A 16,212-nucleotide genomic window follows, 5' to 3' on the forward strand; every position below is an offset into this window, starting at 1 on the left:
TTTAAATTTTGCTCAGATAGGCCAGGTGCAGCAGCTCACACCTGTAATCCCAGCACTTTGGCAGTCCATAGCAGGAAGATCATTTGAAGCCAGGAGTTTAAGACCAGCCTGGGCAACAAAACAAGACTCCATCTCTACAAAATAATTTAAATATCAGCCAAGCACAGTGGTGTGGGAGGCTGAGGCAGGAGGATTGCTTGAGCCCAGGAGTTCAAGGTTGCAGTGAGCTATGATTGTGCCACTGCACTCCAGTCCAGGTAACAGAGTAAGAGCCCATCTCTTATATATACATAAGACACACACACATATATATATACACACACACAGCCATTTGTGTGTGTGCGTATGTGTGTGTGTGTGTGTATATATATATATGAGATGGGGTATATACACACATACACATATAGGTATATAAATACACACCCACATATATATGGGAGAAAAATATATATATATATATATATATAGTTCAGGTTAGTATTAAACTGTGTTTACATTCTGTATGAACATATAACGAAAGGTAGCTTGGAAGTATTTTCATTTAAAATTTTCTATAGATAATCTACCAAAGGGATAATTTTAATTCAAATTAAAATGTTGTCACTGTTTTAAATCTGAGATCTTCCTGAAAATGTAGTAGACCTGTTTCCTCTGATTAAATTATAATGCAGGAGATAGGGTGGCTCAGTATAATGAAGTCTAAATTACTACTATAATCAAATAAAGAGGTAATTTTTGAGTAGCACATGACCTTACTCTGAGCAATCAACATTATTTTCTCTGGGGTGGGACACAGACAATTCTAGTGTTAATTTTTTTGTATATTCTCCTTTAGATTAAGAATATTCCAAGGCAGAATAGCTCGAATTTAAAAGAAACATGTATAAAAGGATTGGACGGTACATTTATGTAAATCTCTCAAAGTAGAACTAAACTATAAAAATGAGTCTAAGTAGAGAAAAGATAAGAAAATCAATCCAGGAGTCCCAACGTATAAAGGAGTCCAGAGAAAGAAGATGAATAAGGTGCAAAGAATAAACAAAGCAATGAGAATTTCCCAGAAATTAATTACTCCAGTCTCTAAAATTGAAAGAGCTTGACAAGTACCTAGCAACATGAAAGAAAAACGATCCATGTCAGGCCCATCATCATGAAATTTCAGAACACTGGGAACAAAAAAGATTCTACAGAGTGCCCATCAAGTATGGAAACACACATATTATTATTTTATCATGTATAATAATGTAACATAAGTAAACCGTTTCATATATAATCACCTAAAGATTCCAGACTTGATGGCCACTCTGTGTTAAGTTACCAGAGGAAAACGTGGACTACATACAAAAGATCAGGATTCAACTGACTTCAGATTTCTCAAACACTAAAACTGAATGAACAGCCAGCTGAACTATGAAAAAGGATAAAGATCAAAAACTTTCAGAATGCAAATTTTAAATTTTCCTCTGATAAATAATTTCCCAAATAGCTACTTTCCAGTGGGGAAAATCAAACAAAGAAGAAGGCACAAGATTATCAAAAAGAGATCCAAAATACAAGAGAATTAGAGAGAATTCCAAGGATAATGTTAAAGGGAAGTCCTTGGGTGACTGTGTACAGGGAACCTAAAAAACAACTTATCCAGTTCGAGCACTTCCAAGATGGCCGAATAGGAACAGCTCCAGTCTGCAGCTCCCACGGAGATTAACGCAGAATATGACTGATTTCTGCAATTCCAACTAAGGATCACAGCTCCTCGCCACCAACAGAACAAAACCGGATGGAGAATGAGTTTGACGAGTTGACAGAAGTAGGCTTCAGATCGGCAATAAGAAACTTCTCTGAGCTAAAGAAGCATGTTCTAACCCATCACAAGGAAGCTAAAAACCTTGCAAAAAGATTAGACGAATGGCTAAATAGAATAAACAGTGTAGAGAAGAACTTAAATGACCTGATGCAGCTGAAAAACACAGCACGAGAACTTCGTGATGCATGCACAAGCTTCAATAGCCGATTCGATCAAGTGGAAGAAAGGATATCAGTGATTGAAGATCAAATGAATGAAATGAAGTGAGAAGACAAGATGAGAGAAAAAAAGAGTAAAAAGAAATGAACAAGTCCTCCAAGAAGTATGGGACTATGTGAAAAGACCAAACCTGTGTTTGATTGGTGTACCTGAAAGTGACAGGGAGAATGGAACCAAGTTAGAAAACACTCTTCAAGATATTATCCAGGAGAACTTCTCCAACCTAGCAAGACAGGACAACATTCAAATTCAGGAAATACAGAAAACACCACAAAGATACTCCTCGAGAAGAACAACCCCAAGACGCACGATTGTCAGATTCACCAAGATTGAAATGAGGGAAAAAATGTTAAGGGCAGCCAGAGAGAAAGGTCGGGTTACCCACAGAGGGAAGCCCATCAGACTAACAGTGTATCTCTTGGCAGAAACCCTACAAGCCAGAAGAGAGTGAGGGCCAATATTCAACATTCTTAAAGAAAAGAATTTTCAAACCAGAATTTCATATCCAGCCAAACTAAACTTCATAAGTGAAGGAGAAATAAAATCCTTTACAGACAAGCAAATGCTGGAGAGATTTTGTCACCACCAGGCCCACCTTACAAGAGCTCCTGAAGGAAGCATTAAACATGGAAAGGAACAACTGGTACCAGCCACTGAAAAAACATGCCAAATTGTAAAGACCATCGAGGCTAGGAAGAAACTGCATCAATTAACAGGCAAAATAACCAGCTAACATCATAATGACAGGATCAAATTCACACATAACAATATTAACCTTAAATGTAAATGGGCTAAATGCCCCAAGTAAAAGACACAGACTGGCAAATTGGATAAAGAGTCAAGACCCATCGGTGTGCTGTATTCAGCAGACCCATCTCACATGAAGAGACACACAAAGGCTCAAAATAAAGGGATGGAGGAAGATCTATCAAGCAAATCGAAAGCAAAAAAAAAAAAAAAAGCAGGAGTTGCAATCCTAGTCTCTGATAAAACAGACTTTAAATCAACAAAGATCAAAAGAGACAAAGAAGGCCATTACATAATGGTAAAGGGATCAATTCAACAAGAAAAACTAACTGTCCTAAGTATATATGCACCCAATACAGGAGCACCAAGATTCATAAAGCAAGTTCTTAGAGACCTACAAAGAGACTTAGACTCTCATACAATAATAATGGGAGACTTTAAAACCCCACTGTCAATATTAGACAGATCAACGAGACAGAAGGTTAACAAGGATATCCAGAACTTGAACTCAGCTCTGCACCAAGCAGACCTAACAGACATCTACAGAACTCTCCAGCCCAAATCAACAGAATATACATTCTTCTGAACACCACATCACACTTATTCTAAAATTGACCATATAATAGGAAATAAAACACTCCTCAGCAAATGTAAAAGAACAGAAATCACAACAAACTGTCTCACAGACCACAGTGCAATCAAATTAGAACTCAGGATTAAGAAACTCACACAAAACTGCTCAACTACATGGAAACTGAACAACCTGCTCCTGAATGAGTACTCAGTAAATAACAAAATGAAGGCAGAAATAAAGATCTTATTTGAAACCAGTGAGAACAAAGAAACAACATACCAGAATCTCTAGGACATAGTTAAGGAAGTGTGTAGAGGGAAATTTATAGCACTAAATGCCCACAAGAGAAAGCAACAAAGATCTAAAATCAACACCCTAACATCACAATTAAAAGAATTACAGAAGCAAGAGCAATCAAATTCAAAAGCTAGCAGAAGGCAAGAAATAACTAAGATCAGAGCAGAACTGAAGGAGATAGAGACAGAAAAAACCCTTCAAAAAAGCAATGAATACAGGAGCTAGTTTTTTGAAAAGATCAACAAAATAGATAAGACTGCTAGCAATACTAATAAAAAAGAAGAGAGAAGAATCAAATATATGCAATAAAAAATGATAAAGTGGATCTCACCACTGATCCCACAGAAATACAAACTACTATCAGAGAATATTATAAACACCTATAAACACCTCTATGCAAATAAACTAGAAAATCTAGAAGAAATGGATAAATTCCTGGACACATACACCCTCCCAAGACTAAACCAGGAAGAAGTTGAATCTCTGAATAGACCAATAACAGGTTCAGAAATTGAGGCAAAAATTAATAGCCTATCAACCAAAAGAAAGCCCAGCACTGCACGGATTCACAGCCAAATTCTACCAGAAGTACAAAGAGGAGCTGGTACCACTACTTCTGAAACTATTTCAATCAATAGAAAAAGAAGGAATCCTCCCTAACTCATTTTATGAGGCCAGCATCATCCTGATACCAAAGCCTGGCAGAGACACAACAAAAAAAGAGAATTCTAGACCAATATCCCTGATGAACATCGATGCAAAAATCCTCAATAAAATACTGGCAAACTGAATCCAGGAACACAGCAAAAAGCTTATCCACCATGATCAAGTTGGCTTCATCCCTGGGATGCAAGGCTAGTTCAATATATGCAAACCAATAAATGTAATCCATCACATAAACAGAACCAACAACAAAAATCACATGATTATCTCAATAGATGCAGAAAAGGCCTTTGACAGAATTCAACCACCCTTCATGCTAAAAACTCTCAATGAACTAGGTATTGATGGAACGTATCTCAAAATAATAAGAGCTATTTATGACAAACCCACAGCCAATATCATACTGAATGGGCAAAAACTGGAAGCATTCCCTTTGAAAACCAGCACAAGACAAGGATGCCCTCTCTCACCACTCCAATTCAACATAGTGTTGGAACTTCAGGCCAGGGCAATAAGGCAAGAGAAAGAAATAAAGGGTATTCAGTTAGGAAAAGAGAAAGTCAAATTATCCCTGTTTGCTGATGACATGATTGTATATTTAGAAAACCCCATCGTCTCAGCCCAAAATCTCCTTAAACTGATAAGCAACTTCAGCAAACTCTCAGGATACAAAATCAATGTGCAAAAATCACAAGCATTCTTATACACCAATAAGAGACAGAGACCCAACTCATGAGTGAACTCCCATTCGCAATTGCTACAAAGAGAATAAAATACCTAGGAATCCAACTTACAAGGGATGTGAAGGACCTCTTCAAGGAGAACTACAAACCACTGCTCAAGGAAATAAAAGAGGACACAAACAAATGGAAGAATATCCCATGCTCATGGATAGGAAGAATCAATATTGTGAAAATGGCTACATTGCCCAAGGTAATTTACAGATTCAATGCCATCCCCATCAAGCTACCAACGACTTTCTTCACAGAATTGGAAAAAAACTACTTTCAAGTTCATATGGAACCAAAACAGAGCCCACATAGCCAAGACAATCCTAAACAAAAAGAACAAAGCAAGCTGGAGGTATCACGCTCTCTGACTTTAAACTATACTACAAGGCTACAATAACCAAAACAGCATGGTACTGGTTCCAAAACAGAGATATAGACCAATGGAACAGAACAGAGGCCTCAGAAATAATACCACACATCTACAACCAGATCTTTAACAAACCTGACAAAAACAAGAAATGGGGAAAGGATTCCCTATTTAATAAATGGTGTTCAGAAACTGGCTAGCCATATGCAGAAAGCTGAAACTGGATCCCTTCCTTACACCTTATATAAAAATTAATTTAAGATGGATTAAAGACTTAAATGTAAGATCTAAAACCATAAAAACTCTAGAAGAAAACCTACGCAAAACCATTCAGGACATAGGCATGGGCAAAGACTTCATGACTAAAACACCAAAAGCAATGGCAACAAAAGTCACAATAGACAAAATGGGATTGAATTAAACTAAAGAGCTTCTGCACAGCAAAAGAAAGTATCATCAGAGTAAACAGGCAACCTACAGAATGGGAGAAAATTTTTGCAATTTATCCATCTGACAAAGGGCTAATATGCAGAATCTACAAAGAACTTAAGCAAATTTACGAGAAAAAAACAAACAACCCCATCAAAAAGTGGGCAAAAGATACGAACGGACACTTCTCAAAAGAAGATATTTATGCAGCCAACAGACATATGAAAAAATGCTCATCATCACTGGTCATCAGAGAAATGCAAATCAAAACCACAATGAGATACCATCTCACACCAGTTAGAATGCAGATCATTAAAATGTCAGGAAACAACAGGTGCTGGAGAGGATGTGGAGAAATAGGAATGCTTTGACACTGTTGGTGGGAGTGTAAATTAGTTCAACCATTGTGGAAGACAGTGGGGCAATTCCTCAAGGATCTAGAACTAGAAATACCACTTGACCCAGAGATCCCATTACTGGGTATATACCCAGAGGATTATAAATCATGCTCCTATAAAGACACATGCACTCATATGTTTATTGTGGCACTATTCACAAAGACTTGGAACCAACTCAAATGTCCATCAATGATAGACTGGATTAAGAAAATGTGGCACATATACACTATGGAATACTATGCAGCCATAAAAAAGGATGAGTTCGTGTCCTTTGCAGGGACATGGATGAAACTGGAAACCATCATTCTGGGCAAACTATCACAAGGACAGAAAACCAAACACCACATGTTGTCACTCATAGGTGGCAACTGAACAATGAGAACACATGTACACAGGGCAGGGAACATCACACGCTGGGGCCTGGCGGGGGGTAGGGGGCTGGAGGAGGGATAGCATTATGAGAAAGACCTAACGTAAAGACCTAATGTAAGCAAGTTGATGGATGCAGCAAACCAACATGGCACATGTATACCTATGTAACAAACCTGCACGTTGTACACATATATCCTAGAACTTAAAGCCTAAAAAAAAATAAAAATAAATTTAAAAAAAAAAAACTTGTCCAGACCGGAAAAAGTAGACAAAAGAGTCCAGGAGAAACATCTCTTAGAAGAAATTTAAAATGATAGCGTCTCTGAGGTGTAGGAACATGAGAGACTTTTGGTTCTGTTAGTGTTTACAAATAATTTAATAGGTAATTGGTTAATCACATAAACTAATACAGTTTAAAATGAGGCAATTATTAACTATTCTCATCTGTTGATTCTGCAAATATTTTCTGTTTTGTTTTGGTTTTTAGACAGCGTCTCACTTAGTCGATCACGCTGAAGTACAGTGGCATGATCATAGCTCACTGTAGCCTCGAACTCCTCGGCATAAGCAATCCTTATACCTCAGCCTCCCAAGTAGCTGAGACTACAAACATGCGCCACCACAAGCAATCCTCCCCCACCTTGGCCTCCAGCAATCCTCCCACCACAGCCTCCCAAAGTGCTGGGATTACAGGTATGAGCCACCACATCCAGCCCAATTCCATAAATCTTTATTTAGCAGCTCTTATGTACCTTTCTAGGCACTGAAAAGACAGCAATAAACAAAACAAAGTTTCTTGTTACATAAGACAGACAATAAATAACAAACAACACAATAAAATGTGCTATAAAAAAAGATGGGTTAACAAAAATTAAACTGTAGAAAAAATAAAGTATGCTGAACCCAAAAATATAACTCTATGGAAAGGATGGGAAGAGGGAAGGAGTAAGTGTCTGTGGTGTGGGGGAAGCATATAATAGAGATATATAAGTAGAAGCCAATAGATATCTAAAGGTAGAAACTGAAAAAATAGCATACTATGCCTGTTATTTAGAAATATGAAATCAAATATCAGAAGAAACAGCAATAAGATTTGAAAGTAGATGCATCAAAGGAGTAGAAACTGATAGTGGAGAGCAATGGGGCATGAAACTGCTGTTTTTCATGAGCCTAACAGTACCATTTTATTCATTAGACTGTGTACGTGTATTAATTTGATAAAATCAAGATTTTAGTTAAAAATTACTGTTACTCAAAAAATACATAATTAAGTGCACCTGTCATTACACACACACTATACACACAGCTTTTTTTTTTTTTTTTGGTACTATTTTATAAATAAAGGCCAAACTGTGTCCACTGAAATGGGGGAACACACCTTGCTGCTGAGCATTCTGGCAGACAAAAAAGCCGGCTCCTACCATGCTGCTAAACTCCCAACCAACAGTGAGTAAGTGGAGCAAGAGTAGGGCAGGTTAAGGAGATGCCTTGCCTCTGAATTCTGATGGGAAAGGGCCAGGGCTTAAAAGGTGGAGGATTTAGGAAAGAAAGGGAAGAGAGGAGAAGTAAGTCTGTAGCTAGGATCCCTTCTTTCCTACTGGAGTCCCATTTTTTGTTTTTCTTTTTAAGACTTCAGCTAAGAATTTGACAATAACAGGCTATTTTAACAAATAGCCATCTTTGGACTATGTTTTATATATAATGTAAACAAAAATAGTACTACTAAGTTACAATACTGTTGATATGTTTATCCTTTTGGGTGATATATTTAGAAAAATAAATTCCTAAATATTGAGTCTAAGAAATAAATTTAGATGCAGTCCATTCAGCATGATATATTTGACTAATGATGTTTCAAATTAAATATATGTTTCAACTATACCTAAGGATTACTATGATCTCTTTCTCCCTACTATTGCCCAGCAATCAGTTATCACAGCTAATGAAGACTTTACTATATTTGAAAATTCAGATGGTTAATGGGTACAAAAATACAGTTAGATGGAAGGAACAGGATCTAGTGTTTGGTGGCACAACAGGGCAACTATAGTTAACAATAATTTATTACATATTTCAAAATAAGTAAAAAAGTGGAATTGGAATGTTCCTAACATAAATAAATGATAAATGCCTGAGTTAACGGATAGCCCAATTACCCTGATTTGATCGTCACACATTGTATGCTTGTATAAAAATATCACACGTACCCCATAAATATATACAACTATCATTTACCCATAATTTAAAAATGTTTAAAAAGAAAACAAAAGATTATTGAAAAGCTTTAGTTTCATACTGCAAGTTTTAGATGGAAAAAAATTTATACTAAGAAATTTTGATTATAGAATTATGGAATATATACACTCCATCTAACATAATTTCATGCAGGAATGTCTACTGTTATGAAACTATGGACCAAAACTATAACTCTACAATATACACACAGCTTTTTCTCTCCTGCCTTTTAGTGAGATCCTGCTGAGTTCTGCCCGGCAAGAAACAGAAGCTTAAGAACCTTAACCAATGGCAGGTTCAAGCATGATGAACTGCTACATCAGGTCACAACAGGTAAAACAATATTCTGCTCCAAAACTCCACATTCTCAAAAGTTGTAAGTTAAAGGTATTATTTACCTTAAAGACCTAAAATCTATCAATTCTCTCTTTGGAATACATTAACCAAAACTTAGAACTACTTTGAAACAACAGAATTTTTTTCAGAAATTCAGAATCTTCTTTAAAAAATATTTAAGAAATTCAGAATCGTCTTTAAAAAAGGTTTTTTAAAGACGATTCTGAAGTATAGTCAGAAGTACAGGCAGAAAATGGAAAATGGAAGTACAGGTAGATCCCTCAAGTCACATCATTCCTTCTTATACTACAGACAGTAGGGATGGCAGTGGCTTTCATTTCACATACACGGAAAAGGAAGATGGGATGGGAAAAGGAAGATGGGATGGGAAAAGGAAAGTCACAGAAATGTTCAACGATTATTGGGCTTTAATTATTACTTGTCATTATTTATTTATTATTATTTAACTTGTATTATTATGACAGTTATATACAGATGAAGAAGAGATAAGGGACATTATGTCAAAGCATTAGGAGTGTTAGTGCCTAGTTGGAATATGTAACTAATGTTTAGAATTGTCAGTTGGTGCTTACTGGAATACTAAACTTGAGTAAAAATTTTCAAGTACCAAAATACAAATAACAGCAAAACAAAACTTAAGGAAAAAAACTGCTTTGGGGTCCAATTAGGAAAGTATATAGGTTAGACTCAGAGCTTAATTGTTAGCAAGTAGGGTAAAATTCCTCCAGTCCAATCTTTATGAGACTCTCTTCTTCAACATCCATGACAGAGAATCATCCACTCTGTGTTTTAAATTTCCCAAGGCAGGGAACTCACTAGTTCCCTGAAAGATGTCTATTATTTCATTGCTAGAAAGCTTTAATTATTGGGAGCTCATTCTGACTTCTTACAGTTTTACTTGTAGGTCCTAATCATTACCTTAAAGCAAAAGTAAAGAAATCTGCACTATATTCTACACAAAAGCCTTTCAAATAGATTTATATGCAGAATAATATTTGAATACAAATTTGAATAATACTTGAATACATTCAAATATATTAAATGTGCGCATTCAAGCAATGGTTCAAAGAACATAAAGGAGAAATAAGTCCTTAGAATAACATTCACAGAATGTCATTTAAGTCATACTAGAGGAAGCAAGGAAATTCAGTTAAGAATTATTGGTTTAAAATATTATAAGCATTATTAATTATAGAAACGAACATTTTAAGAGTTTTAAATTTTTTCAGTCTTTCAGGTGCAATCTTCATGATTTTTGTCACACTCACAAAAATTACCACTAAGTAACACTTTCACTTAAATTAAATTAACTCACTTCTTATAATAAATGAAGCTTTTCTGTTTTTTTTTTTTTTTTTTTTTTTAGACTCAGTCTCTCTTGTTGCCCAGGCTGGAGTGCAATGGCGTGATCTCAGCTCACTGCAACCTCTGCTTCACGGGTTCAGGTGATTCTCCTGCCTCAGCCTCCCAGATAGGTGGGATTACAGGTGCCCACCACCACACCTGGCTAATTTTTTTTATTTTTAGTAGAGACAGGTTTCACCATGTTAGCCAGGCTGGTCTCGAACTACTGAACTCAGGTGATCTACCCACGTCGGCCTCCCAAAGTGCTGGGATTACAGGTGTAAGCCACCATGCCCAGACAAAAAAGCATTTTAAAAGGGATCTTTATAATGTGGCTATAAATGGAAAACCATTATCTACTTGCCATAAATAGAAACTAAGATTAAAATATAATTCTAATATGCCAATGTATTATCATGCCACATACTAATAGTAGTATGAATTTCACCCTCTGGGGGAAATGGTTTAAAATGTCTACTATTGACTTATTTTTGGAAACATATTAATGCATTATAAACTTCTTAAAGCATTTCACAGAATTTTGAAGATGAAAGGCTTTTAAACTGAAAAAGGTTAAAATCAGTAGGAGTCAGAAAGATTCTAATTCTGCCACTTAGGAGCTGTATGTCCTTACTCCTGCTAAGCCTCAATTTCCACATCTGTAAAAGAGATTTTTTAAAGTACCTTCCTCATAGGGTGTTAGACAAATGAAACTATGCAATGCTATGTATGTAATGAGCCACAATGCATGTTGGCCACTAGTAGTAGTGTTACTGCTATTATTATTATTTCTGTAGTTTCAGAAAATGTCATATATTATCCATCTTCATATAGACCATTTTACGTGACTTAGAAATCTTAGCCCCAGATCTTAGCCTTAGATCATAGCTCACTTCAGCCTTGAACTCCTGGGCTCAGGCGATCCTCCCACCTCAGACTCTCGAGTAGCTGGGACTACAGGTGCACACCACTATACCCGGCTAATTTTTTTATTTTTTTGTAGAGACAAAGTCTCACTATGTTGCCCAAGCTGGTCTTGATACTTAAAGATATTGCATTACATCAATCATATAATACAAACTACATTAATGTATTTACTTTCTAGTTTATTACTCAATTTCTTGGGCTACTTGGAATATACTTCAATATCCAAAAGAGCATTTCCATTTTTAGCTATACAGGAAAGTACAGTTATGTTTTATGAAGTCACTTACCCCAGTCTACCACTGACATTAATGGGAGCTATATCTAAAATACATAGTACACATTCACATTTTATATAGCTTTTATAAAATCTTTATGTTAATTTAGAGAATTTTACAGTAGAATACTTACAAATTTAGTTTTGCAAAGCTCTCTTGTGCATTATGCTTTTCTCGCTCATATGCACTTTCAACTTCTTTGAATTCATTCTTGATAATTTCCAAATCAGCAACAGCTTCTGCTTGACTGGCCTTTTCTACTTGCAAAGCTCCTTCAAGGTCTCGAATCCTTAACTACCAGATGACAGACAAGTAATTAAATCAAGCTAAGAAACGCTAGCATCAATCTTAAATTGAGTAGAATACTTTGTCAGTAACAGATTATCATTCATCCAAGCACTTCTTTCTTTCTGCTTTGGCTTAAAAAAGAAAAACAAACAAACAAAAGACAGTTTATTCCCTTTCTCAATATGTTTAAATGAAAGGAGAAAGAGTAGAAGAATGAAGAGTTAACTGTGTTATGAGAAATACGCTGGTACAATATAACCCATTCTATCAAAGAAAAATAGATACATAGATACAACTCAATCTAAATTTTCAAAGTTTCAAATTTTTACCTACTAATCCATTCAGATACTTCTTTTATAAAGTATAATAAATTAAATGCCTGGGTTTTTTAAGAGACAAGGTCTCACTTTGTCACCCAGGCTGAAGTGCAGTAGTGTGATCACTGCAGCCTTGAATTCCTGGGCTCAAGTGATCCTCCCACCTCAGCTTCTCAAGTAGCTGGGACTACAGGTGAACACCACCATACCCAGCTAATTGTTTTATTTTTTGTAGAGATTGGGTCTTGCTATCTTGCCCAGGCTGGTCTTGAACTGCTAGCTTCAAGTGATCCTCCCACCTTAGTCTCCCAAAGCACTGAGATTACAGGCATGAGCCACTGCTCCTGCCCTGGTTTTTGAAAACTAAAGGGAAGTATTCTTCCTCTCTTACAAGAAACATTATTACATGAGTATCTTTATAAGCCTAAGAAATTTAATTGATCTTTTTATTCCTGAGATTTCTTACTATAGAAAAGTGATGTTCTTATTGTCAAACAATACTATTTGACTGAAATATTTATGGTTATAGTGATTTGATATCTGGGATTTACTTCAAAATAGTCTGGAGACAGCCGGCGCCTGTAGTCCCAGCTACTCAGGAGGCTAAGGAGGGAGGATCGTTTGAGTCAGGGAGTCAGAAGCTGTAGTGGGCTGTGATTGCATCACTGCACTCCAGCCTGATTAACAGTGAGAACTTCCCTCAAAATAAAAAATTTAAAAAAAAAATGTTAAGTCTGAAACTGAGAGAGCTCTAGGAGGTAAGAGATAAAACACCATTGACGTGAGGAAAGTATTGAAGCTGGGTGATGGGTATATGGGAAGTTCATTTTACTATTTTACTTTTGCATATACTTGAAATTCTACATAAAAAGACACTTTAAAACTATATTCCCAGGCCAAGGTGGGCAAATCACCTGGGGTCGGGAGTTCGAGACTAGCCTGACCGACATGGAGAAACCCCATCTCTACTAAAACATACAAAATGAGCTGGGCGTGGTAGCACATGCCTGTAATCCCAGCCACTAGGGAGGCAGAGGCAGGAGAATCACTGGAACCTGGGAGGCGGAGGTTGCGGTGAGCCGAGATCGCGCCATTGCACTCCAGCCTGAGCAACAAGAGTGAAACTCCATCTCAAAAAAAAACTATATTCCCTGTGTTCACCAACCATAGGATGAATAAACAAGTGCACTCCAACAAAATAATTATATGTAGCTGTAAAAAGGCTACAAAACAACTCGTGTGAGTGTGTGTGTGTGTGTGTCTGTGTGTGTATGTGTAAATTTAAGGGCCTACAGGCCAAGCTACAAAACAACTCGTGTGAGTGTGTGTGTGTGTGTGTGTGTGTAAATTTAAGGGCCTACAGGCCAAGCTACAAAACAACTCGTGTGTGTGTGTGTGTGTGTGTAAATTTAAGGGCCTACAGGCCAAGCTACAAAACAACTCGTGTGAGAGAGAGAGTGTGTGTGTGTGTGTGTGTGTGTGTGTAAATTTAAGGGCCTACAGGCCAAGCTACAAAACAACTCGTGTGAGTGTGTGTGTGTGTGTGTGTGTGTAAATTTAAGGGCCTACAGGCCAAGCGCAGTGGCTCATGCCTGTAATCCCAACACTCTTGGGAGGCTGAGGCGAGCAGATCATTTGAGCTCAAGAGATTGAGACCAGCCTGGGAAACATGGTGAAACCCCGTCTCTACAAAAAATACAAAAATTAGCTGGGCGTGGTGTCACGCGCTTGTAATGCCGGCTACTTGGGGGACAGAGGCGGGCAGATCACTTGAGCTGGGGAAGTCAAGGCTGTACTGAGCCAAGATTGCATCACTGCACCCCAGCCTGGGTGACAGAGCAAGACCCTGTCTCGAAAATAAGTAAATTAAGGTGTAAAAGTGTAGTTTTGTTACCTGGATATATTGCATAGTAGTAAAGTCTGGACTTTTAGTGTAACCAACACCCAATAGTTTACATTGTACCCATTAAGTAATAACTCATCCCTCAACCCCATTTCCAGCCTCCCACCCTTTTGAGTCTCCAGTGACTATTAATCTACACTCTGTGTCCATATGTACACATTATTTAGCCCCCAATTCTAAGTGAGATCATGTGGTATTTGACTGTTTCTGAGTTGTTTCACTTAAGATAATGGCCTCCAGTTCCATCCATGTTGCTGTTAAAAACATGACTTTATTCTTTTTTCAAAACAACTATTAAAAAGAAAATTCTCAGCCGGGCGCGGTGGCTCATGCCTGTAATCCCAGCACTTTGGGAGGCCGAGGCAGGCGGATCATGAGGTTAGGAGATCAAGGCCATCCTGGCTAACATGGTGAAACTCTGTCTCTACTAAAAGTACAAAAAAATTAGCCAGGTGTGGTGGCAGGCGCCTGTAATCCCAGCTACTCAGGAGGCTGAGGCAGGAGAATGGCATGAACCCAGGAGGCGGAGCTTGCAGTGAGCCAAGATCACACCACTGCACTCCAGCCTGGGTGACAGAGCGAGACTCCCTCTCAAAAAAAAAGAAAAAAAAAAAAAGAAAATTATCTATGTAGTTCTCCACATAGTGTTCAAGAACAATGTATTACTAATACATGTTGAAAATAGCAGGTTCCACATCAGTGTATATAGTATGCTACATTTGGGGTAAATAAGTGAAAAGAATAAAAATAAGCAGGCAGGAGGGTAGAGGAATGGGAGGGACAAGAATAAAGCAAGAACTCTCAATCTAATATTGTTTTAATTTTTGAACTCTGTAGATAGTTTACCTTTTCAGAAAATAAAGTTTAAAAGAAAAATAGTTTCTTTTTAGAAAATAGCTTAAAGAGGGGGCGGGAACAGAAAAAAAAATGCTTCATATTAGACAGAAAATGGGCTTTAGAACCATAAAACTTGGGTTTGACGCTGTCCAAACATGACAGATATTAGAATAAAACAAACAAACCAACAAAACTCAGGCTGAATCCCAGATCTACAAAATTAACTAATGCGACTTTGGGCATATTACTAAAACTCCAAATATATGAGGCTTCTCATCTATAAATAGTGAGTAATAATAATGTCATCTAGACTATCTACTTTGCAGGGTGGCTACAAGGATCTAATCAGGCAATTTGTTGTTGTCGTTGTTGTTGTTGTTGTTGTTGAGCTGGAGTCTCGCCGTGTCCCCCAGGCTGGAGTGCGGTGGTGCGATCTCAGCTCACTGCAACCTCTGCCCCCTAGGTTCAAGCGACTCCCCTGCCTCAGCCTCCTGAGTAGCTGGGATTACAGGTGCCTGCCACCACACCCAGCTAATTTTGGTATTTTTTTTTAGTAGAGACGGGGTTTCACCATGTTGGCCAGGCTGGTCCCGAACTCCTGACCTCCAGTGATTTGCCCACCTCAGCCTCCCAAAGTGCTGGGATTTCAGGCGTGAGCCACCGTGCCCAACTGGCAATGTTTATTTAATCAATATTTATTAAGTACTTAATATACGCCAGTCAATATCCTAATGCTCAAGATATGTACAATAATGAAACTACACAGTCTTAGCTCTTGAGGAGCTCATAGGCTTTAAGAGAACATAGACTGCAAAATGATATGGTATATCCTTCCTGTGACAGAGGCATGCACAAAGGTCCTGAATTCAGAGAAAAGTTATGGAACTCTGTGTGAGGCAAGCCTCACAGGAATGGCAACACACAACCTGAGTTAGGAAAGATAAACTCAGCAGGAAACAAAGCCTAAGACACTATGAAAATGTTTCAACATTAATCCATAAAAATGATAATCACCAGAATTATTTTTAATTATCCAAAATTTCTGGAATAATTGAAATGTTTATTCTTTTTTTTGGGGGGGGGTGGGGACAGAGTCTCACTCTGTCACCCAGGCTGGAGTGCAGTGGC

At 37.5% G+C, this 16,212-nt stretch overlaps 1 protein-coding gene across 8 annotated transcripts in view; it reads right to left on the reverse strand.

The window, feature by feature from the left end:
- CCDC171 (coiled-coil domain containing 171) overlaps positions 1-16,212 on the reverse strand; it is a 443,161-nt gene that overhangs the window by 319,839 nt on the left and 107,110 nt on the right. For all 8 annotated transcript variants that reach the window (XR_009210997.1, XR_009210996.1, XM_058431106.1 and 5 more), the window contains one exon: positions 11,873-12,033. Coding sequence is in view for 6 of the 8 variants with exons in the window: in XM_058431106.1 (XP_058287089.1) it covers positions 11,873-12,033 (161 nt within the window). In the remaining 2 variants the exon portion in view is untranslated. The remainder of the gene's footprint in view (positions 1-11,872; positions 12,034-16,212) is intronic.

Source organism: Hylobates moloch, unplaced genomic scaffold (genome assembly GCF_009828535.3).
Source record: "Hylobates moloch isolate HMO894 unplaced genomic scaffold, HMol_V3 SCAFFOLD_19, whole genome shotgun sequence".
Lineage (NCBI taxonomy): Eukaryota > Metazoa > Chordata > Mammalia > Primates > Hylobatidae > Hylobates > Hylobates moloch.